A 27885-nucleotide genomic window follows, 5' to 3' on the forward strand; every position below is an offset into this window, starting at 1 on the left:
GTTAATAGCTAGACCACCATCATTTCCATTTCTTAGCATGGATTGGATGAAGAGGAGGAGGAGCATGAACTAGAGCAGGAGACTGCTGCCAACAATGCAGAGGGTAGTACCCAGGGTTGTATTGCAACTGTTCAGCGCAGATGTCCCGAAGAGGAGGTGGAAAAGAAGATAAAGAGTCATCCATCATCCTCCTGGTGTGGGCAGGAAAGTCTTTCCCGTTGGGAGTCTGGCACACATGGCTGACTTCATGTTATGCTGCCTCATGACCCTTGCGTTACCCGAATATTGGGCAACAATAATTACTAATTGTTCACCCTTCTTGCCCCTGTTATAACTTATCTTTTCTCCTTCCTGAAGAGGAGAGGAGTACTCAGGTGACGCAATACCACAAGGCCTTGGTCAAAATGACGAAACTATTTTCCAGCTGACAACGCTAGCTGCATAGGAGTTAGTTCCGTGAGTCACCGAGGAGAGGAGATGAGGAGGACAGACAACAAGTCTAACACAAGCAGAAACACACTCTCTCTGATCTGGGACATGTTTATGCCCCCTACCCCACAGATAATTTCACCAATGTGCAGCCTTGGATGACAAGAAGGGTAAAATTCTGGAAGATGATGAGAGAGTATGTAGTTCCTGTACCGTCGTCCTCCTTGATCCCTCTGCACCCTTCAACTATTGGGAGTCTAAGCTGGAAATGTATAGAAACATACAAGAGGGCACTTCCTAGTGCAATACAATCAGTAAAGATGACCACACACAAAATTGTATTGAAATGAACTCACCTAGTCGAATTGTGCAGAAATAGGCACAACTCTATAGAAGCGTGTTGTGGTATACATAAGTCATCGCAGCTCAAAGGAAGAGGGATCACCACCCGTGTCCACTGGTGTCAGGACTATGTAAGACAAAACGGCTTGCCCCAGACCTATCGTGCCATTTGATCCTCTATGAAATCCCAAGCGCAGGTGAGCGGTTACCACAGTCCATGATAGACGCAGTGGAGGTAGACCATCAATTCAGGAGCACAAATAATTTATTAATAAGCACAATGCGTTTCGGCACACATAACGAAGCATGCTTGAGAAAGGCTCCGTTATATGTGGGGGCCGAAACGCATTGCGCTTATTAATAAATTATTTGTGCTCCTGATTTGATCTATCACAGACTTTGGATCAAGTGGCACGATAGGTCTGGATCGAGCCGTTCTGTCTTACATAAGCTGGACATGTGGCATGAACTGGCACTGTACGCTTTGGAGGTGCTGACCTGTCCTGTCACTGGCATTTTGTTGGAGATCGTATTTAGCGCCGCTGGGGGGGATCATCAATGACACGTAGAAAGCACTGTGTAAAACTGAAAAGACTCCACCACTTCCTCCAGGATCTATAGTAGCTGATAAGTATGGGACGACTTGATATTTTTGAATAGAAGTAAATTACAAATCTCTATAACTTTCTGGAACCAGTTGATTTGAAAGAAAAGATTTTTGCCGAACCCCCCCCCCCCCCCCCAATTAAACATAAAACATGCTAATAGGATCTTTGGTTTTAAAATACACTAATACACCTTTAATTCTTTTAATAAAGGAGAAGTCCGGCAAAATTTTTTATTAAAGTATTGTATTGTCCCCCAAAAGTTATACAAATCACCAATATACACTTATTACGGGAAATGCTTATAAAGTATTTTTTTCCCTGCACTTACTACTGCATCAAGGCTTCACTTCCTGGATAAAATGGTGATGTCATGACCCGACTCCCAGAGCTGTGCGGGCTGTGGCTGCTGGAGAGGATGATGGCAGGGGGATGCTCAGTGTCCCTCCAGTGCCCTGTGTCCCCCTGCCATCATCCTCTCTAGCAGCCACAGCCCGCACAGCTCTGGGAGTCGGGTCGTGACATCACAGTGTTATCCAGGAAGTGAAGCCTTGATGCAGTAGTAAGTGCAGGGGAAAAGGCACTTTATAAGCATTTCCTGTAATAAGTGTATATTGGTGATTTGTATAACTTTTAAGGGGTAATACAATACTTTAATAAAAAATGTTGCTGGACTTCTCCTTTAAGGAAATAAGTACTAAAAATGTATTTTAGTTCTCAATACGTTTGGAATAAGGGGTATAGCACAACAAGCCCTTATAAAATTGTATATGAAACCGTCAGCCTCAGTGTACACATCAGGTTGACTGTCACCTCTCTTTCAAATTATGAATGGGACGAGACAGGGATGCCCCCTGTCTCCCCTAATTTTTGTTATGGTGATGGAGCCTCTAGCTTAACTAATCAGAACATAAACAGCTATTACTTGTATCTGGTCTGACCACGATTCCTGTCTCGTCCCTGGTAATACGCTGACTCTCTTGTTGATGACCCAGCCTGCTGACCACGTATACTCAGCCTATTCCCCTGTGTCTTGCACCAACACTGTCTGGTCCTTGGGGGCCAGCTGATGCTTACACCAGGACCTTGTAGAGTGACCTGGTGTCCTCTAGACACAGAAGTCCAGCTTCTAGAGCGGGATAAATGGGTGAAGACCTGGAGGGCACTTCCGTTCTCTGATGTGGCTCAAAGCCTAAGCAGATGAGTAGCACAGCAGGTCAACACTCGCTGTCCATAACATTGTTAATTAATTTTTATTAAGAAATTTTATTAATTTTTTCTTTATTTTTACTTTTATTATTACTGTCCTACTAGGGGACTTGGCTGTGCCATCTACTTATCATATAACATATAATACACTACTATACAAATCTTTACGTATAGGCATAGCAGATCAGAATTTGTCTCAGGGCAGAGCCTGATTGGCTTCCATAGCCAGGACATCGGAGGCCTCTCTAAGAGGCCTTTGGTTGCCATGACCAGGGCCAGCTTTGGGGGGGGGGGGGGGGGCAAACAAGGTAATTGCCCAGGGCCTCCATCCCCCAGGGGCCCGCTACCGCTGTTACCGTAGGACAGGACTGCACAGACAGCGTCCTGCAGCGTCTGGGAATGACCCCTGGCTGCTGCTATCAGGGGTCACACAGAGGCTGCAGGACGCTGACTCCGGTGTCTGCTCCATGTGTAGCTCCCCCTCCCCCTCCCTCCAGCCCCTCTTACTGCATGTGACTTCCTCCTCTGGTGTATTGCTGTCGGGACGATGAAGGAGAGGGCTACAGGCTGAGGACAGCCTGCTGCTGCTGCAAGGAACATGAGGGGGATGCACCACTACACCCAGCATGCTAGAGGGAGTAAGTATACAGTATATGTAGTGTGTATGTATGTATGTATGTATGTGTATAATGCATGAATGTAGTGTGTGTTACATGTCATGTGTGTAGTGTATGGACTGGTGTGTGTGTATATGTGGTGTGTAGGTGTGTGTGTGTGTGTGTGTGTATATATGTGGTGTGTAGGTGTGTGTGTGTGTGTGTGTGTGTGTGTAAGCACTGCTGACTCCAAGTGTAGAGGTGAATAGACTGTACATAGGAGCTGCAGCCATTCTCAGGCCTCACCAGTCCTATGTAATTGCTGCAGGTGACTGAGACTGGTGATTGGCTGCAGCTCCTATGTATAGTGTATGATGACGTCACTAAGGTAATACGGTGTATTTTATTGAGAAAATAATAAGGTGGTATTCAGTCCTTAGGTGGTGGTCACTCTATGACGGTAATTTTAGTCTGTATATAGTGTCATTATTCAGCGGTCACTCTTTGGCATTAATATTGTTCTGTATATAGCGTATATATATAGAGTAATTACTGCCATAGATTGACTGCCACATAATGACTCTATATATACACTATATACAGACCAATATTACCGCCATACACAGACCGCCACATAATGACTCTATATACACACTATATACAGACCAATAGTACATAGAGTGATTGCCACATAATATTGGTCTGTATACAGTGTATATAGAGTCATTATACAGTGGCCAGTCTATAGCAGTAATATTGGTCTGTATATAGTGTATGTGTTGCAGTGAAATGATAGAATCCAGAGATTTGATCAAATACTGGGAAATGATGGAATGGCCAAGCCCTTCCATCATTTCCCTGAAGAAAGTCAGTGATTTGATCAAATCACTGACCCCTGTCAGGAAAATGATGGAATGAACCAGTCAGGAGGCGCCCCGGCTCTATATATTTATTAAGTAATACGACAATAGTCATTTGAAACTAAAATTTATTTAGTTGAAACTAATTAACAAAGGAAACCGGTAGCTGACACAGGTAGCTAAACTGATAATTTATAACAAATGCAATTAATAAATCATCTAGTTCATTCATCTCTTTATTCATTTTAATCATTTTATTAAAACACATTGTTGATTTGTGGCATCTCGAGTTGCAGAGTACGTTCCCTTTTTTTTTACAGGCACATTTTTTTTGTGTTACATTGCACATTGGACTGTTGGCCGGAACACTTCTGAAATCCTTGCGCTCCAAATAAGGAGAATTCTTCAGCAATTTTACGCAGACTTAGGTCGGTCTGGGAAGCTGTTTCGGTCAGGCAGACTTAGGTCGGTCTGGGGAGCTGTTTCGGTCAGGCAGACTTAGGTCGGTCTGGGGAGCTGTTTCGGTCAGGCAGACTTAGGTCCGTCTGGGGAGCTGTTTCGGTCAGGCAGACTTAGGTCCGTCTGGGGATCTGTTTCGGTCAGGCAGACTTAGGCCTGTATGGGGAGCTGTTTCGGTCAGGCAGACTTAGGTCGGTCTGGGGAGCTGTTTCGGTCAGGCAGACTTAGGTCGGTCTGGGGAGCTGTTTCGGTCAGGCAGACTTAGGTCGGTCTGGGGAGCTGTTTCGGTCAGGCAGACTTAGGTCGGTCTGGGGAGCCGTTTCGGTCAGGCAGACTTAGGTCGGTCTGGGGAGCCGTTTCAGTCAGGCAGACTTACAGTAGGTCGGTCTGGGGAGCTGTTTCGGTCAGGCAGACTTAGGTTGGTCGGATTTTTTACAAATGTGACATGAATGGGCTCCGGTAGATTCCATTCCACAAACAACGCAACATGCTTTACTGCTTCCCCTTCCGATTTGTTAAAAATTATCAGCTTAGCTACCTGTGTCAGCTTTCTGTTTCCTTTGTTAATTTGTTTTGAATAAATAAATTTTTAGTTTCAAATGACTATTGTCGTGTTACTTAATAAATATATAGAGCCGGGGCGACTCCTGACTGGTTCATTCCATCATTTACCTGAAAGGGATTTGAACAAATCCCTAGGGAAATGATAAGTGAATAAAATAAAAAGAAATTAAGGTACTCTAGGTCAGCGCTGTCCACACAGAGAAGTGGCCGAAAGCTTAAATAAATGAATTTAATATAGTAAAAAAAATACTCAGTATAGCACAAACATGACGCTTTTCGAAGACATACGTCCTCTTCATCAGATAAAACAAAGTGGTGGTCACTGTATGGCGGTAATATTGGTCTGTATATAGTGTGCATATCGAGTCATTATGTGGTGGTCACTCTTTGGCGGTAATATTGGTCTGTATATAGTATATATAGAGTCATTATGTTGTGGTCACTCTATGGCAGTGATATTGCCCTGTATATAGTGTATATAGAGTCATTATGTGGTGGTCATGCTATGGCAGTAATATTGGTCTGTATATAGTGTATATAGAGTTATTATGTGGTGGTCACTCTATGGCGGTAATATTGGTCAGTATATAGTGTATATAGAGTCATTATGTGGCGTTCACTTTATGGTGGTAATATTAGCCTATATAAAGTGTGTTTTCTTCAATAGGGGTATGGAGGTAATATTTGGTCCTGATATAGTGATTTTTTTATTTTATTTTTTTAAAACAATTCATATAAATAGTTCTTGTTTTTACACCACTGGCGGCAGTCCTGGCATGTGGCGGCAGTCCTGGCATGTAGTGGCAGTCCCGGCATGTAACCTTCTGAACTGAGTAAGGGCCCTAATACACAGTAGCGTTGCGTGGGGCCCCTGACATCCAGGTGCTCTGGTGCCCAAGACAGCTGTCCCGCTGCTGCGATCTTAACTGTAACTATGTGCGCTCATAAAGAGCGCACATAGTTACAGGCAGCAGCGGCACTGACAGGGTGAGAGCCATTGGCTCCCTCCCTGTCTGTCACTCTTGTGGCCGCAGGAAGTGTTTTCCCTGCCGTCACAAGCGGCCGCTCTGTGTCCCTGGTGACGGCGCTCGAGGCCGGTGCAATTTCAACGGGAGAGCGGCCTCTTGTGACCGCAGAAAAAACACTTCCTGCGGCCACAAGAGTGAAGAGAAGAGGAGACGCCCGGACTTAGGTGAGTATGTGTTTTTTGTTTTTTTTTTGTGTTATACACTATATGGGAGGGGGTGCACACAGCAGGGGTCTATATAAACTTATGGGAAAGCAAAGGGGGTCTATATAAAAGGGGGGAAGCGCACAGGGGGTCTGTATACTTATGGGACAGCACAAGGGGTCTATATAAATGGGGGGAAGCACACGGGGGGTCTGTATAAATGGGGGGAGCACACGGGGGGCTATATATAACTCAGGCAGCACACAGGGGTCTATATATAACTGGGGGAGCACACAGGGTGTCTATATAAACGGGGTGGGGGAAAGTGCACAGGGGGTCTATATACTTATGGGACAGCACAGGGGGTCTATATAAATGGGGGGAAGCACACAGGGTCTGTATAAATGGGGGGAGCACACGGGAGGCTATATAAATGGGGGGAGCACACAGGGGGGCTATATACAAGTGGGGGAATACACAGGGGGGCTATATACTAGTGGGGGAGAACACAGGGGGTATATACAACTGGGGGGAGCACACAGGGGGTATATACAATTGGGGGCAGTGCACAGGGGGTATATAAGACGGACAGCACACAGGGGGTCTATATAGTATACTGGGGAGAACACAGGGGGTCTATATATAACTGGGGGCAGCACACAGGGGGTCTATATATAACTGGGGGAGCACACAGGGGTCTATATATAACTGGGGGAGCACACAGGGGTCTATATATAACTGGGGGAGCACACAGGGGGTCTATATACTACTGGGGGAAGCACACAAGGGGTATATACTACTGGGGGCAGCACACAGGGGTCTATATATAACTGGGGGAGCACACAGGAGTCTATATACTACTGGGGGCAGCACACAAGGAGTATATAATACTTGGAGCAGCACACAAGCGGTATATACTACTGGCGGCAGCGCACAAGGAGTATATACTACTGAGGGCAGCACACAGCAGTCTATATTACATTGGGACTGCACAGAGGTGCCTATAAACCTTAATACTATACTAGGGCACAGAAGATGCCTAATTATTAAGTGGGGGCACAGGGACACCTTAAATCTGTGGGGGCACTGAGCGGTGTAACTACTATATAGGGGCACAGAGGGGTGTAACTACTATATAGGGGCACAGAGGGGTGTAACTACTATATAGGGGCACAAAGGGGTGTAACTACTATATATGGGTACAGGGGACCTAACTACTGAATGTGTTGGAGCCTAAAATGTTTCTCTGACAGATTCTGGAGAGAAGATTTACAGCTGGCAAAAGACTTCAAGGTGGCCCACGCTGGATGGAGAGAGAAAGAAAAAGAAGTAAAAGACGCTGATCAGAGAAGACGCCTCCTGTAAGTCACTGGATGTAACTGCACTCTGTTATAAGGTCTGTAGTGATAGGGGTCATGGTGTGGCAGTATTATGTAATGGTATCATTGGCAATATCTTCCTGTTTTGTTCAGAGCAGTTTTGAGGCAATATGTAATCTCTGTATGGTGGTAGGAGGGTTATAAGAGGACTACTGGAGGGAGGGGAGCGCATGTCGAGGGGGGGGGGGGGCGGATATGACTTCGCTTGGGGCCCCAGAAATGCCAAGACCTCCCCTGCTAATACATGTAGCAAAAATTGTCCGAATCAGGACGATATCGCTCTGTGAGGACACTGGGGAAGCTGATCAGGTAGTGTATATTACAGACAAGGCCTGAGGACACCAGGGAACGTGATCAGGTAGTATATACCTTTATTGTTTACTATATACAGCAAGGATTGCACAGGCATCACTAATGATATACTGTATATATACACATAGGGGGAGGTTTATCAAACATGGTGTAAAGTGAAAATCATATTTCACCTTTCATTACTTAGGTTCTGATAAGGTGGGATCTGATTGGTTGCTAGGGGCAACTGAGCCAACCAATTCTACTTTACACCAGTTTGGCGGCGCTGCAGGGACATTTTTAAGTCCGGCCCAGAAAACGCTGGACTTAATAAATTTCCCCCTATGTGTATACCACAATACTGAAGCTACATTATAGCCAAGCTCCTGTACTACACCTGACAAATTTTGCTCAGAATTTTGTTCCGTTGTTTTGTTCTGCGTGGTGATTTTGGGGGTTTTCTAAGGCAGCATTCACATGTTCCGCATTCCAAATGGAACACAAATGTGGAATGCTTGTAACAGGAGGCACCCTCCCCCCCCCCCTCATCCTGGCATGGGCTCTGATGCGATGCTAAAAGCAGGAGAATTTAATGAATATGTATCAATGTGTCCCTCTGTAATGAAGCAGTATTCCACGTCCGTGTACGTTTTTCTTTTTTTTTCCTTATGTGGCATTTTATTCTCATCTCATGTAATTCTAGGATTTCTACTGGATAACTGAGGGGGAAAACATTAGAAAAAGGTATTTTGCACTAGAAAATAGCCTTAAAAAACATCATAGCCAGAGCATGCTGCGATCTTTAAAAATGCCACAAACAAAATCCCCTCATAGGTATGGTAATATATAGATAGATAGATAGATAGATAGATAGATAGATAGATAGATAGATAATATATAGATAGAGAGATAGATAGATAGATAGATAGATAGATAGATAGATAAAAAGATATGCAATAAGTATTGCAAGCAGCGCAGCTTGGAGCTCAAACGTCTGACCTTGGATCCTGGAGGATATATTCAAAAAATTCCAACAGCACTTCCCGATATTTTCAAAAATGTGAAATATTTATTCAATCACATCAAAAAAACAGTGTGGCATAGCAAAAAATCAAGCGACGTTTCTCCCGTCTCACACGGGCATTTTCAAGCTTCAAGCTGATGTGATTGAATAAATATTTCACGTTTTTGAAAATATTGGGAAGTGCTGTTGGAATTTTTTGAATAGATAGATAGATATCAAATGCAACAAATATGACTTTTTAGTGCTTTTCTCCTCAAAACCAATGTGTCTGATTGTAGCCCTATAAGCACTTTGCTATGTCTCATAGTCTGAGCACTACATGAGTGCTGAGTATAGGCACTGTGTGATGTTCAGTGATGAATGACCACCTACTACCTGCAGCTTACATGGTGGTGAGGAACATGAGGCACAGACTGCATACAGACTCTCCATGCCTGCAGCTCAGTCATCCTCAATAAATCAGCTGTCACCGGAAAGACAGAAGTGGTGTAACCTGTCGCCAGAACATAACCTAACTACAGCCTACTTGTCCTGTAGTCCCATAACCAGGTACACATTTTGCACACCACATAGTTTGCAGTGTGCAGAGTACTGTCAAATGGGCGGGGCTAGGCAGGTGGGCCAGTGACTGCCAGCAGATAGGGACACTAGCTCTCATGTAGTCACATGACCAGTTACAAGCTCTGCACACTACACAGTTCTCAGTGTGAAGGGTGGTGTGAAGTGGGCGGAGCTATGCAGGTGACTGTGTAAGGTTAACAGATCCTATAAAAGACAGGACAAAGAAAGCTGTAAACATAACAGTGGAGAATGGACATCCATGCAGGGTCTGTAAGGGGATAGGATGTTACAGTCCCCTGCCTCTCAGACCCTCAATAAGACCATTGCTTTCTAACTTCAGCTACAGGAATCATCATGACAGAATCAAGGGCTACAAAGTCTGCAGGATGTTGTGGTGAGTGCATGTCACTGGGGTCCTCTCTGTCAGTCTGGGGTCTGCTCTGTCACTGGGGTCCTCTCTGTCAGTCTGGGGTCTGCTCTGTCACTGGGGTCTGCTCTGTCAGTCTGGGGTCTGCTCTGTCACTGGGGTCTGCTCTGTCAGTCTGGGGTCTGCTCTGTCACTGGGGTCTGCTCTGTCAGTCTGGGGTCTGCTCTGTCACTGGGGTCCGCTCTGTCATTTTCTGTCATTGGGGTCCGCTCTGTCAGTCTGGGGTCGGCTCTGTCACTGGGGTCTGCTCTGTCAGCCTGGGGTCCGCTCTGTCAGCCTGCGGTCCGCTCTGTCATTTTCTGTCATTGGGGTCTGCTCTGTCAGCCTGGGGTCCTCTCTGTCACTGCGGTCCTCTCTGTCACTGTGGTCCTCTCTGTCAGCCTGGGGTCCTCTCTGTCAGCCTGGGGTCCTCTCTGTCACTGTGGTCCTCTCTGTCAGCCTGGGGTCCTCTCTGTCAGCCTGGGGTCCGCTCTGTCAGCCTGGGGTCCGCTCTGTCAGCCTGGGGTCCTCTCTGTCAGCCAGGGGTCCGCTCTGTCAGCCTAAGGTCTTCTCTGTCAGCCTGGGGTCCGCTCTGTCAGCCTGGGGTCCGCTCTGTCATTGGAGTCTGCTCTGTCAGCCTGGGGTCTGCACTGTCAGCCTGGGGTCCGCTCTGTCAGCCTGGGGTCCGCTCTGTCAGCCTGGGGTCCGTTCTGTCATTTTCTGTCATTGGAGTCTGCTCTGTGAGCCTGGGGTCTGCACTGTCAGCCTGGGGTATGCTCTGTCATTTTCTGTCATTGGGGTCCTCTCTGTCAGTCTGAGGTATGCTCTGTCAGCCTGGGGTCCTCTCTGTCAGCCTGGGGTCTTCTCTGTTACTGGGGTCCTCTCTGTCAGCCTAGGGTCCTCTCTGTCAGCCTAGGGGCCGCTCTGTCAGCCAGGGGTCCGCTCTGTCAGCCTGGGGTCCTCTCTGACAGCCTAGGGTCCGCTCTGTCAGCCAGGGATCCGCTCTGTCAGCCTGGGGTCCTCTCTGACAGCCTGGGGACCGCTCTTTCAGCCTGGGGTGTGCTCTGTCAGCCTGGGGTATGCTCTGTCAGCCTGGGGTCCTCTATGTCAGCCTGGGGTCTCCTCTGTCACTGGGGTCCTCTCTTTCAGCCTAGGGTCCGCTCTGTCAGCCAGGGGTCCGCTCTGTCAGCCTGGGGTCCTCTCTGACAGCCTGGGGTCCGCTCTTTCAGCCTTGGGTATGCTCTCTCAGCCTGGGGTCCTCTATGTCAGCCTGGGGGTCTTCTCTGTCACTGGGGTCCTCTCTTTCAGCCTAGGGTCCGCTCTGTCAGCCAGGGGTCCGCTCTGTCAGCCTGGGGTCCTCTCTGACAGCCTGGGGTCCGCTCTTTCAGCCTTGGGTTTGCTCTGTCAGCCTGGGGTCCGCTCTGTCAGCCTGGGGTCCGCTCTGTCATTGGAGTCTGCTCTGTCAGCCTGGGGTCTGCACTGTCAGCCTGGGGTCCGCTCTGTCAGCCTGGGGTCCGCTCTGTCAGCCTGGGGTCCGTTCTGTCATTTTCTGTCATTGGAGTCTGCTCTGTGAGCCTGGGGTCTGCACTGTCAGCCTGGGGTATGCTCTGTCATTTTCTGTCATTGGGGTCCTCTCTGTCAGTCTGAGGTATGCTCTGTCAGCCTGGGGTCCTCTCTGTCAGCCTGGGGTCTTCTCTGTTACTGGGGTCCTCTCTGTCAGCCTAGGGTCCTCTCTGTCAGCCTAGGGGCCGCTCTGTCAGCCAGGGGTCCGCTCTGTCAGCCTGGGGTCCTCTCTGACAGCCTAGGGTCCGCTCTGTCAGCCAGGGATCCGCTCTGTCAGCCTGGGGTCCTCTCTGACAGCCTGGGGACCGCTCTTTCAGCCTGGGGTGTGCTCTGTCAGCCTGGGGTATGCTCTGTCAGCCTGGGGTCCTCTATGTCAGCCTGGGGTCTCCTCTGTCACTGGGGTCCTCTCTTTCAGCCTAGGGTCCGCTCTGTCAGCCAGGGGTCCGCTCTGTCAGCCTGGGGTCCTCTCTGACAGCCTGGGGTCCGCTCTTTCAGCCTTGGGTATGCTCTCTCAGCCTGGGGTCCTCTATGTCAGCCTGGGGGTCTTCTCTGTCACTGGGGTCCTCTCTTTCAGCCTAGGGTCCGCTCTGTCAGCCAGGGGTCCGCTCTGTCAGCCTGGGGTCCTCTCTGACAGCCTGGGGTCCGCTCTTTCAGCCTTGGGTATGCTCTGTCAGCCTGGGGTCCGCTCTCTCAGCCTGGGGTCCTCTATGTCAGCCTGGGGTCTTCTCTGTCACTGGGGCCCTCTCTGTCGTCAGCCTGGGGTCCGCTCTTTCAGCCTTGGGTATGCTCTGTCAGCCTGGGGTCCTCTTTGTCAGCCTGGGGGTCTTCTCTGTCTCTGGGGTCCTCTCTGTCGTCAGCCTGGGGTCCTCTATGTCAGCCTGGGGTCTTTTCTGTCATTGGGGTCCTCTTTGTCGTCAGCCTTGGGTCCTCTCTGTCAGTCTGGGGTCTGTGTAGAAGTGCTGGTTGTGACCTGCTGATCTCTCATTGCAGCTTGTTCTCTTGCAGGTCCATGTGTCAGCTATTTTACCTCTGCACAATTTCTCATGTACCTTGGTCACTCTTTGTCCACTTGGGTGAGTAGAAATCCCAGTTTATTTATGTGGAAAGTGTCAGTGAATGATACTTTAGATACATTACCTTCATGCCTCTCTGGACAGACATCTACTGAATATCCACAAAAATATCAGAGGATAGCTTAGCTTAGAGCTGAGGGGAAACTAGAGTTAGTAAGCAATACAAGTAGATAAACTAATGACACATGTATTAGGAATAGTGATATTTATGGATTTAAGTAACCTGTCTTGCAATACCGTATCCAATGCAACTGTTAATTAATGTACCAAAGTACTGGTAAGTATATAAAATACATCAAACCATGTCACAAATATAATGAAATATCTGCGGTGAAACAAATCCTGATACATAAAATTATAGGTTGATATCAACAAAGAACCATCTTGCTAATAAAAAACAATTCCGGGTTAAAAATCAGATGTATATATGCGCTGCAGTTATATACAAAATAGTGTGATATGTGGACTCTTGAATATGTGATATGTGGTGATATGTGGTGTAATGAAATAAATAAATGGGTGCACACAGGTGGGCAGCATAGATCCATGCAATGCTCGTTGGTCTACGAATGAGGGAATTTTCAGTACTAGTGAAGCTCTTCGCTAGGCTTGTCAGCCTGCTGCCTTTGAACTCTGCTCTGTGCCGCTCTGATTTGGAGGCCTGGAAAAGCTGTGGAAACTTTTCCCAGGATTGTATGCAGCTTTTCCCAGGACCCAGAGAGGCCTAGAGTTCAAAGACAGCAGGCTGACAAACCTATCGAAGCCCTTTGCTTTGCCAGTACTGTAAATTCGCTCATCCCTACTATTGGCTCTGGGTGAGGCTGATAGTTTCTGATGGTAAATGTCACAGATGCTCTATGTTTATGCCAGGGGAAGAACACACATCAGATGGTGGTGGCACAAGTACATGGAGTGTAGCAGAGGTGTCAAAGGCTTCACTAGGCTGCCTCTGAGCTCCATGCCACTCTGCTCCAGGTGCCTGGAAAAGCAAAATACAGTCCTGGTAAACTTTCCCAGGACTGTATCCAGCTTTTCAGGCAATCAGAGCGGAGCGGAATTCAAAGGCAGCCTGGCGAATTGCTTTGCTTTGCTAGTCTGTTAAATTTGCTTATCACTACCATTGCCTCTAGGGGAAGCTGATAGTTATAACAGTTGGTGTCAGATGCTCTATGTTTATGCCAGGGAAAGAACACACATCAGATGGTGTTGTCATAAGTACATGTAGTGTAGCAAAGGTGTCAAAACTTTCTATTTGTAGCCAAATGCATTTCAGGACTTCTCTCTTGCCTCTCCCTCATTGGCAAATGTAGTTCACAATCCAAAGGGCCAGTCTACATCTAAAAAGTAAGTAATGATTCCTGAATTTCCTGGAAAACCTGGCATGGAATGTTAGATTCTAGAATAAGTAATTGCTGTAAATACTGTGGTACCTTTGCTTAAGAGTAACTTGGATTAAGAGCATTTTTATAGAGCTCACAGTTTTTCAGAATTGTAACTTGGTTTAAGAGCATTGCTTTGGTTTAAGAGTTTCCTGTACTGGGTAGAAGGCGGAGTGGGGGAGGGGCATGGTCTGCATAGCGGGGCCTACAGCACTGTACTCTGACTCAGAAAGTCTCCCTTACCTTCCAAATCATAGTCGATCAGCTTAAGGCTGGGGCTACATCAGGGGACAGGACTGTGGAGGTAATCTCTTTATAAGGGTGCCTTCACACCTACCGGATCCGCAGCGGATTTTCATGCTGCGAGTTTGCAGCGAAATCAGCTGTGGATCCTGTACTGTGAAGCTCAATATGTCCCATACACGGAGTGGATCCGCTGCCTGCATGGGACCCGGCCCCTTTAACCCCTGCGCCGCCGCCGCCGGCCGCCCGCGACTTACAGCCCCAGCCCCCTTAAACCCCCGCACACCCGATCGCCGCCCCCGCCCCCCGCACGCCCGATCATCATCCCCCCCCCGCACACCCGATCGCAGCCCCACAGCCCCAGCTCCGAGCATACATCACCTGCTCGGGCCGTGGCTGTGTGATGCTCCCGGCTCCCCTGCACGGCAGCACTGATGCTGATGGGCAGCGAGGGGGCATCACACAGCCACGGCCTGAGCAGGTGATGTATGCTCAGGGCCGGGGGTGCAGGACTGCGATGGGGCGTGCGGGGGGGCCCGGGGCAGCGATGGTGCGTACGGGGGGCCAGGCCGGCGATGGGGCATGCGGGTGGTGTGGTGGTTTAAGGGAGCCGGGGCTGTAAGCTGCAGGTGGCCGGCGGTGGCACAGGGGTTAAAGGGGCGGGTCCCATGCAGGCAGCGTGTATGGGACCCATTGAGCTTCACAGTACAGGATCCGCAGCTGATTTCGCTGCAAACTTGCAGCATGAAAATCCGCTGCGGATCCGGTAGGTGTGAAGGCACCCTAACTGTAACCCATCTCTCCCCAGATAGAGAGCGCTGCATTTATGTGCCCACATCTGTCCTGCTCATTGCTCCATGCGCTCTGCAGTCTCTGTCAACCCTTGTGTTCCCCACCCTCTCCATTCCTGCTATAATGTGCCTGCACTCACACTCAACTATATACACTGCTGCTATAATGTGCCTGAACTTACACTTAGCCATTCAAACTGCTGTATATAAAGTTTCTGTCTCTGTCCTCCTGCACAGCTCTGTTATTCTCACTTCCTGATTGGTCCATGCTGAACACACACCTCTTCCCTATTGCTGTCATGTGACCACACAGACCTCTTACAGCAGCCCTGCTTCTCAATTCTAGCCTGTTGTACTACACTACTGCATTATGGGAATCTGCATCTCCATTCTGTATACAAACTGCTGCTGTTTTTTCAGGTTTATGCACTTACTATACATTATACACCAGATGCTGATTGCTATACTGTACAGTAACTGATAATATCACATATTCAGCTGTTTCTCATTGTTTGTTTTATCTGTTCTACATGTTTTTCAGAATACAAAAATCATAATTTTTGGGGTGTGGAACCAATTGTCTGTATATCAGTGATTTCTTATGGGAAACTATGGGAAGAGTGGATTTGGATTACAAGCACGGTCCCAGAACAAATTATGCTCGTAATCCAAGGCACCACTGGTATGTCTCAAATTATAGACATGTCTGCAACAAATATACAGCAATTGCTTATTCGTTTTAATTTTACCAGAGGAATATTAGAAACTAAAGGGCATGTATCGCCTACATTTTATTGTACTGATTAGAATCAGATACTAAAAACTAGTTCTTTAATTCTTTCTTTTTATTCTTTTAATTCTTTAAATTTTTTATTGTAATTTTTTGAGGGCTGCCATCTTGCCTGAGTGTTTTTTTACCACCATTTAATGACATTTTAACAGCAAGACTGATGGACATAGACGTCAATAGAGTGTGTCCCCGGAGATGAACCTGAAACATTACTGAGCATACTCTGTGACCCTTATCATACCACGGGGAGCTGCAATTGTCTCCTCTATCTACTGGTGTCACATGTCGCTGTTATGCTGTATAGATCACTTTACAGAAGCTTCCTCTTATCACCAGAGACACAAGAAGACTCTGCATAGTTTTAGCCCAAGTGGTGCGAATGAAAACAAATGAAAGCAAATGAAAATGCAAGATTTTAGAATTATTAGAAAATTAAAAAAATTGCACAAAAAAATTCTTAAAAAATATGTAAACAATAAGTCATTTTCTGATGACACATTCCCTTTAAGGCCATGTTCACACAACATAAGTTCCGCAGTAATCATGGCAGTTGTTGCAACGGCCGTGATTAGTACGCAACTTACGTTGTGCTGAAGGCTGATGGAATCTCGGCCGGAGTGTATACACATAGGGGGACATTTATCATTTGAAAAATGCGTATTTTTTGTCGGAAAATGGCTAGATGCGAATAAATTTATTTGCAAAAGGCCGATTTGCGAATAAATATTCGCATCTGGCCATTGTCTGTCCGGTAGGCCAAGGGGGCGGGGAGGGGACGGAACAGGGGGCGTGGACTGAGAGTCCGCTCAATTCATAATTTTTTTTTTATTTAGTCAACTCTGCTCAGGTCTAAGCTGGCATAGGTTTCCTCTTCTTAAATCTCTGTAGTGTCGGAGCTGCCTGGACATTTTTAAGTAAACGCCGGACTTAATAATTGCCCCTCATAGTATATACTTCGGCCGGGATCCCTAGCGGGGCCGCAAGAGACTGGCATGTCAGTTTTCTGCAGCCGCTATTCAGTGAATAGCGGGCGCCGAAAACCCTGTCTGTTCACACAATAGAGCATGCGGCTTCGATCGTACGCTCCATTGTGAGCATTGTTAGTATGTGAGCATGGATGCGCCATCCAAATTCAGTGCGCTAAAGATGATCCGGGATGATCTTTTCTGAGACCGGCTGTTCCGTGACCCGGCCGGGTCACAGAACGGCCGGTCTCATACAAAGTGTGAACATAGCCTAAAGCTCTTTTAAGCTCTGTCTGATTGCTTTTGGCAATAAAGACAATTTTAATTATAAAAATAATTGCACACTCTCCTTTCCCTTTAAACTGTTAAAGGAGTGAAAAGTTGCAAATTATAGTGTAGTGTGACCCATAATTTGTGACTTTTTAATGCAACAAAACTGGAGCAAATCAAATAAATCCACTTGTCATTATCCATGTAAGCAAACATTCCACAGATTTAGGAGCTTTTTTCAAGCCTCTGTTTTCTAGCAATCTGTGCTATTAAGGGAACATATACATGAGTAAAATGTACCTAATATTAGAAAAAAATATCTGTTTAAAACCTTAAAGGGAATCTGTCACTAGGTTAATAAAGGCAGCATAAACTAGTAACAGAAATGCTAAACAGATCAGTTTATTACTTTTTTCATTCTGTTCACCTGTACTCCTAATATGCAGGAGAGAAGGATTCTTGCCACACCCCTACCCCCGCTCACCAGTTGCCGATTAAGAGATGACTGCCTATACACAGCATGGATAGATACTGGCCAATCAGCAGCTGGTAAGCAGAGATTTCTGCAGTTCATGAATATCCAGGACTACTGGGCTCATGCACATAATGGAGCTAGGGCAGCATAAACCTACTGACAGAGTCTCTTTAATGTCATTACATCCCTAGATGGACAAGTTGGACAAATTCCTAATATACACTAATTATGGGAAATGCACATAAAGTGCTATTTACCTCAATTTAGTAGATCAGACAGGCTTAAATTTTCCTACAAAACCGTGACGTCACGAATCAGAGCAGGGCTGGGTGTAATTCATATGAAGCGTCCAGCAGGGGGCGCAGTGTATGGAGAAAGGACATAGTAAGAATAACTATTTCACAAGTGCCAGCAACCCCATCCACGGCACATAGGACGGGGCTGCTGCCACTTGTGGTGCAGCTGGCCCCGTGCCAGCAGCCCCCCAGTGAACACCCCCACCCCCTAAAGACCCCCAAACTACCCCCATCAGAAGTGCTAGCAGCCCCGTCCATGGCGCATAGGACTGGGCTGCTGGCACTTGTAGTGCCACTGCTCCCGCCGTCCCCCTGTGCCAAACAGCAGACCCAAGACCAACGCTCCGTCCCCTAAGAACCCCATAGCTTACCCCAGCACATCCCCTTCCCCCTGGTGCCCCCCGATCCGCACAGAGAGGAGGTGCATATCTTCCTCTGATGCGGCGTCTCCCCGCTCTCTCTCTCCTCTCCTGTAAAGCAGTGGGAGAAGAGAGCAGCAGTTTGTAGATACAGGATGGAACTGCAGATCCCTATAATGCAGTAGCGTAGTACAACAGGGTAGAATAGAAAGACAGGGCTGCTGTCAGAGGTCTGTGTGGTCACATGACAGCATGGACCAATCAGGAAGTAAGAATCACAGAGCTGTGAAGGAGCGCAGTGACAGAAACTTTTCTATACAGCAGTGTGTATAGCCGAGTGTGAGTGGAGGCACATTATTGCAAGAAAGGAGAAAATAGGAAACACAAGGATTTACAGAGACTTCAGGGAGTATGAAAGAATTAGCAGGGCAGATGTGGGAACAATATAGCAGCGCTCTCTGTCTGGGGAGAGCGGGGTTAGAGGTATAAAGACATTACCTCCACAGTCCTGTCCCTTGATGTAAGCCCTTACCACTATGCAACAAGAATGGGCGGTGGTGTCCCGGCAAAAGAAGAGACCCTGAATCACAGGATTATTGAAGGGGTCCTGCCACATTTAGTTATTGAGACGCTGATCTCCAGGTATATCGACGAGGCTCTTTGCCTTTCTACTCCCTGATGGGAACACTCAGGTTTATATTTGCCGACGCTGGCACTCGTTTTCTGGTATTGTTACCCGATCCCCTCCTATAGCAAGGATGAACCTTGCATGTCACATGTTCCTCTTTTTGATAATGTTTTTTTACCGGTTTTACCGGTCTGTTTGTTATCTATGTCTCAGCACTGTAATGTTCATGTTTTTTTCTCATGATTTGTTGGTCCCTATATTCCTATCTGTACATCTGTGGGGGTAACGCAACATTTGTTGATAACTACAGTATTACAGCATTTATCACTCGAACTAGAAATGGTGATTAATATTACATCTATGAATGTTAAGCGTTTGAACTCCCCTTATAAGAGATTCTAGCTTTGGAAAGAGGTTGCAGCTTCCCATTCAGATGTTTTTTGCATACAGGAAACGCATCTGAACGCAGAAGATGTGGCGATGCTAAAACATAAAAGGTTCCCCTTTATCTATTCCTCCCCGGCCATTAGGAAGAAAGGTGGAGGGTCCATATTAATTAAAGATACAATTGCATTCACAGTACGAAAAGAAATAATTGATGACAATGGCCGTTATATAGTGCTTGTTTGCACCATAAATAATTCGCAGTACACTTTGGTATCCATCTACAGCCCTATATTAAACAACATGAATTTCTCCAACACATAATTAGGATAGTAAACCCTCTACGAGCGGGATCGCTAATTGTTGTTGGTGACTTCAACAAGGTAATTTGGCCCAATATGGACTCCTCTGCCCTCAACCCACCAACTCAGTCATCCCCACTGGCAACCACTTTGCATAAACATTCACTGTATGATATTTGGCAAATTCAGCACACAAGAAAAAAGGACTATACATATTTCTCCCACCCCCATAAAATATACACTAGGATAGATTACTCCCATGAGAAAAAGACTAGAACCCAAACTGTCACACACCTAATGTTCTTCCCAGCAGATCTCCATAGACAAGATAAAGAAAAATACTCCTCAGAGATAGCTGCTAAAATCTCTGCACTTACAGGCCAACTAAATTTATACAAGTATGAGCTGACACTCCGGAGATTAAAGATGTCGTACTACTCCCAAAACAACAAGGCAGGCACAGTATTGGCTAAAATATTAAAACAACGTAGCGCAAGGAGTAGGATCCCGTTCATATTTAACTCAGAGGGTGTCAGAGTATCAGATCCAGAAGGCATAGAAGATGTACTAGCAGCTTATTACTAATCCTTATATAATCTTCATTCTGACGGTAACACACTGCAACCATCCGAGTTGTGTACACAACACTTTCTAAACAGATGTAACCTACCTAGGATCTCTCCGGAACAATTAGAGGAGTTATCTGCACCAATAACCGAAAAAGAAGTCTTAGTCGCCATAAAAACCCTTAAAGGAGCTATCCAGCACTACAAAAACATGGCCACTTTCCCCCTACTGTTAGCTGCAGTTTGGGTGGGGTTTTAAAACTCATTTTTATTGAAGTAAATGGAGCTTAACTGCAAACCACACCTGAACTGGAGACAACAGTAGGGGGAAAAGTGGCCATGTTTTTGTAGCGCTGGATAACCCCTTTAAGTCCAATAAGGCCCTGATGGCCTATCTAATGAACTCTATAGAGCACACAGCTCTTCATTGGCTCCTTATCTAGCCAGAATGTACAATAAATTTATGCAAACTGGTACAATTCCCAAGGAGATGCTTCAGGCCCTAATAATAATTTTCCCCAAACCGGGGAAGTTCCCTGATCTCCCAGCAAACTTTAGGCCAATTTCACTGCTAAATGCAGACCTTAAATTATACTCCAAGCTGTGGATATTTTGCCCCACATCATTCACAAAGATTTAGGGTACTATTACACGGAACGATAATCAGCCAAATTGGCCCTATTTGGCCGATTATCGTTCCGTGTAATAAAGACAAAGATCAGCCGATGATCGTTGTCATCGGCTGATCATTGATATAGGTTCTGACCTATAATCGCCGGGCGCCTACCGCGCATCGCTACGTGTAATACCGGTGCTGACGCTGTTGATATGCAAATAGGAATACATACCTATCCAGATTGAAGGGCTCCTCTTCTTCTCACCGGGTCCTGCTCGCTCCGACTTCACATCGGCCTGTCACAGCAGACAGGCTGCTTGGCCAATCACAGGCTAGGACTGCTGCGGCCAGTGATTGGCTGAGCGGCCTGTCAGCTGAGACAAGCCGCTGTGAAGCTGGAGCGTGCGGGACCCAGGGAGAAAGAGAAAGAGGAGCCACGCAACCTGGATAGGTATGTATTCCTGTATGTATACAGTTTAAACAAAGGCTGCAAGGACATCGGGGACGATGTCCCTGCAGCCCTTGTTAAACGATTATCGTCCTGTGTAATAGACCCAGTAAACAAGTGCCGATCTAGCAGGTCGGCGCTCATTTACAGGTATTATCGGGCCCCCATCGGCCCGTGTAATACCACCCTAAGTACATTGCTGCATCCACCCTAAGTAGGATTTACAAAAGGGAGGCAGACCCTGGATGGCACCTGTAGGTTCACAGACATCATAGCGGTTGCAGAAGCTCGTTGAACGCCTTCTCTGCTCCTTACTTTGGATGCAGAGAAGGCGTTCGACAGAGTGCATAACAGTGGGAGGGACAGATCACCGAGTTGGACAATGTGATACTTTGCTTAGCATCACCAGTGACATCCTTACAGGCGGTGAACACAATCCTACAAGACTTTGGAGCGATCAGCTATAACAAGGTTATCTCTTATATTAAACATGGGCATTCCCCACCTGGTACAGTTAGACCTACAATCTCGATACCCCTTTAAGTGGACAGATGGCAAGATCCCATAGGAATCACTCTTACTTACCCCCTTAAACATATCATAACTCATAATAGCACCACCCTGATAGCAAATATTTCCAAAGATGTAGAATTATACTCTAAACTCCCTTTTTTCTTTGGTAGGGCACATTGCTGCATCCACCCTAAGTAAGATTTACAAAAGGGAGGCAGACCCTGGATGGCACCTGTAGGTTCACAGACATCATAGCGGTTGCAGAAGCTCGTCGAACGCCTTCTCTGCTCCTTACTTTGGATGCAGAGAAGGCGTTCGACAGAGTGCACTGGGGCTTCTTGGAACAGGTCATGAGTTCTTTTGGCATACATGGCAATTTTCTATCTGCAGTAATGGCATTGTATACTGTGCCTTTGACACGAGTGTTCACGTTGGGCACAGTGTCTGATGAATTCATTATTACCAACGGCACCTGTCAAGGGTGCCCGTTGTCGCCACTAATTTTCACTACGATTATGGAACCCCTGGCCCACCTCATAAGAAATTCCCCAGTTATCACGGGCATAAAAGTGGGAGGGACAGATCACCGAATTGGACAATGTGATACTTTGCTTAGCATCACCAGTGACAACCTTACAGGCGGTGAACACAATCCTACAAGACTTTGGAGCGATCAGCTATAACAAGGTTAAAGTGACGCTGTCACCTCCTTTTTGCAGGTGGGCGGGGCCTCGCGACATTAGCCCCACTTAGCCCCGCCCACTGCACCACCATTGGCCCCGCCCCCTCGTCGGCCATTGGAACAGGCTGGCCTAAAGGTCTAAAGGGGCCAATGGTGGTGTGGTGGGCGGGCATAAGTGGCGCTATTGCTGCGAGGCCCCGCCCGCTGAACACAGTCTGCAGTTGATAAAAGATCACTTTTTACTTGAGCAAGCACCATGACGTATTATATAAAAAAAGGTATGAAAAACGCTAAATTTACCCTCTACACATGTGTAGAGATGTCAGAATTCACAAAGTGTCACTTTAACGCCTCCAAATCTCTTATATTAAACATGGGCATTCCCCACCTGGTACAGTTAGACCTACAATCTCGATACCCCTTTAAGTGGACAGATGGCAAGATCCCATAGGAATCACTCTTACTTACCCCCTTAAACATATCATAACTCATAATAGCACCACCCTGATAGCAAATATTTGCCAAAGGTGTAGAATTATACTCTAAACTCCCTATTTCTTTGGTAGGGCACATTGCTGCATCCAAAATGATGTTGCTTTTTCCACACAAATTACTTAACAGGTTACAAAAATTTTTACATACCTTTATATGGAAGGGGCAGAGAGCAAGGGTGAAAGCATCTATAATGTGTTTACCGTTTGCAAAAGGAGATTTGGGTTGTCCTTCTGTGAGGTGTTATCATCAAGCCACCTTGTTAGATCAAACTAAACAATGGTGGGTGGGCGACACTTCCAAGCATTGGGTCAATATTGAAAAACACTTCACACAAGCTTTCCTACAATAAAGGCTGCTCTGACCAATTGGCGTGTGGTCACGTCAGGTATGAAGCTACTGCCACTTAGGTTCCATGCAGTACCCCTAGAGGTAATACAATTGTGGATCCCTAATACAGATTTTCGCAGTTGGATTGACTCAGGAATTACTACGCTGGGACAGCTGTACAATTTTCCCACATTGCCAGTACTAATAAACTGCCCTCCAAGTATTTGCAAATTTGCCATTTTGCAAGCACTTTACAGATTACCCCTAGATCCCCATTATCACTGTTTGAACAATACTTTTACAATACTAAAAAACTATCCAAGTGTATATCACATGCATACCGAGCCATTTCAGATATTTCCCCTACTCCATTACCCTTTGTGAAAAAATGGGAAAGTGAGTTGGGACATCATTATTCACATGAACAATGGGTTGACTCATTTAAAGTTCCTAACGCACTTTCCAAGTGTGCAGGCCATCTGGAGGCATCCCGAAAATTGACTTACAGATGGTACTTTACCCCATATAGACTGTCAAAAATGTTTCCGGGCTCTTCTTCTAACTGCTGGCATTGCCAAACCAGTGTTGGAACCCTGTTACATATATGGTGGACATGTGATAAACTTATACCCTTCTGGAATATGGTTAAATCACTAATAAAAGACATGATTGGTTATGCTACACAATGGTCCCCTTGTTTAGTTTTGCTCTCTCTGGGATTAGAAGATATTCCAAATGTAGACAGAACAATAATGTATCATATCCTAACAGTCTCCAGGACGAAACTTGCTCAAAACTGGAAATCTGATATCTTACCAAGTATACTGAACTAAACAAATAGTTAAATTTAATTGTACTTTGGAACATATGGTCAGCATGAGAAACGGCTCAGACGGTAAAGGGTTCAGGACCAAGTGGGGGTAATGGCTGAACTTCCAACAAGTGACAGTGCCTTAAGCCTATATTGTATTTTCTTTTTGTTTCACTTTCTTGTATAACCTGGACCTCTACTTTTCTTCAAAAAAAGGGAAAATTCATGCAGAACTACAACTACCATCATGTCTGGACAGCCAAAGTTTTAGCTTTGACTGTCCATGTATGATGGGAGTTGTAGTTTTGCAACAGCTGGAGAGCCAAGGTTCCCTACCTCTGCAGATAGTAGGTTAGGTTTATATAAATGTGATATATTTTGGGAGGGCAGTTATTAAGGGGTTAAGTATATAATAATGTACAACCAGACCACACCCCTAAATAGACACTGGACACTCTTGTGTGTCTCCCTCCATCCCAGACTGGTGTCACCCTGTACCCCCCAGCCCCCCTCAAGGCAAGATAGGACCGGAATAGCAGACACAGGCAGAAACCTTAGCTGGAACCAGGAAAGGCAGGAGTCACAGGCAGCAGAAATCAAAGGAGAGCTGGGACAACATGCTAATGGGAAACATGCAGAGGCTCCAACAGGGAATTTCAGGACAGGTGCTTTATTTATAGGGCAGGGGATACGTGCTCTAACCAATTAGGGACGCAGTGGCCCTTTAAATCTGTGACAGCAAGCGTGTGCGCAACCCCGCATCTTTAGGGCTGGCTGGGACAGGGGAGAGCAGGATAGTGGAATGGTGAGGCTCCCCAGGGGGCCTAAGAGCAATAGGCACCAGGCCTGGCCATGTGGGCACCGGCGTCCCCAGGACAAGGAGGAAAGGGAGAGTGTGTGCGGCGTAGAGATCTGTGAATGCCGGATGACAGCCTCCGATTTATCTGATTTACTGAAAGTCATGCAACTTCAAGATATCCAGCGTGCATTGGGCCAGGGCTTTATGTTAGACGGGCTTAGATTTGTACGCATGCCTTGATAAATGCTCCCCATTATCTATACATCTTGTGGGGGGGTTAACTTGGTAACAGTTCATACAAACACGTCAGCTTCTTCCACAAACCACTTAATTTATTTAGCAAGATAAGAAAAACTGAATTTCCAACTTAAGGGTGCTTTCACACGTAGCAAATCAAAACGGATTTCACGCTGAGAGCTCCACAGCAAAATCCGCTGGGATTCTCGCCACTGTCATTTTGAATGGGGTTACATACTCCTAGTGGGATTTTCATTCCACTGCGAGTATGTAAACATCACCCCCCTTAACCCACAGCGACCTCGTACATCCTTTACCTGCCGTACTCTGGCTTGCTTCTGGGGCTCCCGACTCCCGTAAGTCCTGCTCAGTGCACGGCCCCGTCGCAGTCACTAACTGTCCTATGTGAAATCCCCTGTGGTTTTCAACGTGTGAAGGCACCCTTAGTCTGCTTTCTTTAGCAATACATTGCCATAATGCAAGGAAACATAAAAGTATTTGTAGGCCACGATTTATGCCACAAGTTTATTGACAGCCAGGATGATCTCACCAGTCAGCAGAGGTGGTTTCCAACATATAATATAGCAAGCTTAAGGGCCTCTTACACAGGCTGATTATTGGCCAGGAGCGTTGCTACTAGAGGACTGCAGGAGATGTGCACGATTGAATCAGCATGGATGTAAGTAGAAACTGCTGCTTGTGATCTTTAAACTGTTATTTTTCCGGGCTGCGGATCTTTCATGCAGCCTGAGCCTCTTGATTTGTTGTGCTGTGTAAATGAGCATAAAACCCGCTGATCGGTGCTTGTTTGCGCTCCCTTGCGGCCAACAAATTGCATAGAGTAAAAGGCAGCATCTGTGATAAGATGCTGGGAGCGGGGAACTGTACAGATATGCGCCATGCTGTAATGAATCAGCCGTACGGCTCTGTCATTATAGTGCGGCACATAATTGTACAGTTCCCAGTTCCCCGCTTTCAGCATCTTATCACAGATGCTGCCCGGGCAGGGGGAGAAGTCCGTTACATGCATTCCACGTCCGTGTTTCCTATGGCGCTTCTAGAGATTTCCTACGGCGCTGCTAGAGATCCAGGCTAGAGCGTATACTTTGTGTATACACTCCGGCCAGGATTCCATAGACGGCAAGGTAACGTATATTTTTATATTAAACACGGCCGTTACTTTTATGAAAATATACGTTGTGTGAACATGGCCTTTAACATCAACAATGGGAGGGAAAGAGAAGCATGTTAGGAGAAGGAGGCAAATTTGCTAAGTGAATCTATCTAAAAAAAGAAATATTTAACTTTACAAGCCCTGCAAGGTTGTCTAGTTAAGATGTGAATACCCCTAAACATAAAAAAAAAAAAGTTTTGATTATTATTTCTTTTGTGTTTTACAGGGAGATCGTATGTGGCACTTTGCTGTCTCTGTGTTCTTGGTAGAACTATATGGAAACAGTTTACTTCTCACTGCTGTATATGGACTTGTGGTTGCAGGCTCTGTCCTTCTCCTTGGAGCTATTATTGGAAACTGGGTTGATAAAAACCCACGACTAAAAGGTAATGTACTTTTATTATTGATGGGCGAGTACAAAAATATTTTTTAATGCTGAAATCAATAGGAGGCTTGAGTATTTAGTATTGTTCCCTTTCTAGACAGAAGGGAGGTTATACTAACATTTAACCCTTGGGGGCCAAACTGAACAGACTGGTAACCAAGAGATTAAGTGGATCTGCTATGCAACCCCACTTAACCTCTCCTGGGGGCCAGACGGAGCAACTTAAGGGGTCCACTTAAGCTCCTGGCGGCCAAATTGTCCAGCCTGGCCTCTGTTAACCCCTACGGGCCAGTCCTGCTTCGGACGCTAATTGGTTGAGCACTGACACTGTCAGAGCATACCTGGCACATCAAGCAGTCTGTGCAAGTCTGTTGAAGATTGAAGACCAGCACCAGGGACGGTAAGTATAATTTCTCCCTCCCTACCCAAAAAAAATGTGGTTGAAAGAAAGCACCTCCACACCCCTCATTACCATGTCCATTATTAAAAGTAAAAGTCTGCTTGTCATAAATGTAGTCCAACAAATTAGTTGTAATTCTCAGGATACAGATATCTGAAAACCAACACAGAGACACAAAAAAAGGCAAGAGCAGAAAACGCATCATTTTGACAGATGTTCTGCTCATTACAATCTGTACAGATAACCCCTTACCGTCTGGCCCCCAGGGGGTTAAATTAAACGTAACCCTGACTGAACAATCTGGCCCTCGGGGGGTTAAATGCAAAGCATTCTCACTTGATCTTCTAGCGACAAGACAATAAGTGGCCATCTGTACAGATGTGGCAGATTATCAATTTGTGTAATAAAGACAACGATCAAGCAAAGAAACGATCATTGGTTGATCATTGTCTTTCAACCTAATAAACATAATAAATAAAGTATACTTACCAGTCCTTCATAGCACTGCTCCAGGGTCTCTCCCGGGTTGGGAGTCACCTTCAGCCAGCATTTGGTACGTCACGGCCCGGCTTATCGATTGCTCGCTCAGCCAGTCAGTGACTGAAGATTGAAGATTTTAAACTAGTGTTTACAGAAGCAAATGAAATACACTGACTTTGTTTACTCTTCCAAGTACAAACAAGGAATAAGTTACTATCCTATGCGGAATTTTTTTTATTTACAAGTAGTTTTGGGGTGATGAAGAGTAAGACAATGCCATTACTAATTCCTCTCTACTCCCTTAAATTGGTTATTTTTTGTCCTTTCAGATAACTGATATAGTAGTGTATAAATGATTTATAATATGTTGAGACCTTGATGTACTTTACTTTTTTTTATGTACAGTGGCACAGATGTCCTTAGTTGTGCAAAATGTTTCTGTTATAATTTGTGGAATAATCCTGATGGTGGTTTTCTTGTACAAGACCGAACTTCTATCAATGTATCAAGGATGGCTCTTGGTTAGTACTGACATTAA

General features: G+C 46.1%; 2 protein-coding genes across 4 annotated transcripts in view; one reads left to right on the top strand and one right to left on the bottom strand.

The window, feature by feature from the left end:
• C9H2orf80 (chromosome 9 C2orf80 homolog) overlaps positions 1-27885 on the bottom strand; it is a 114154-nt gene that overhangs the window by 54240 nt on the left and 32029 nt on the right. The window lies entirely within an intron of this gene.
• LOC138801056 (ferroportin-like) overlaps positions 9707-27885 on the top strand; it is a 56218-nt gene continuing 38039 nt past the window's right edge. For both annotated transcript variants that reach the window (XM_069983482.1, XM_069983483.1), the window contains exons 1-4: positions 9707-9884; positions 12465-12532; positions 26309-26468; positions 27753-27868. In XM_069983482.1, the coding sequence (XP_069839583.1) occupies positions 9845-9884; positions 12465-12532; positions 26309-26468; positions 27753-27868 (384 nt within the window). In that variant the 5' untranslated portion in view covers positions 9707-9844. The remainder of the gene's footprint in view (positions 9885-12464; positions 12533-26308; positions 26469-27752; positions 27869-27885) is intronic.

Source organism: Dendropsophus ebraccatus, chromosome 9, assembly GCF_027789765.1.
Source record: "Dendropsophus ebraccatus isolate aDenEbr1 chromosome 9, aDenEbr1.pat, whole genome shotgun sequence".
NCBI lineage: Eukaryota > Metazoa > Chordata > Amphibia > Anura > Hylidae > Dendropsophus > Dendropsophus ebraccatus.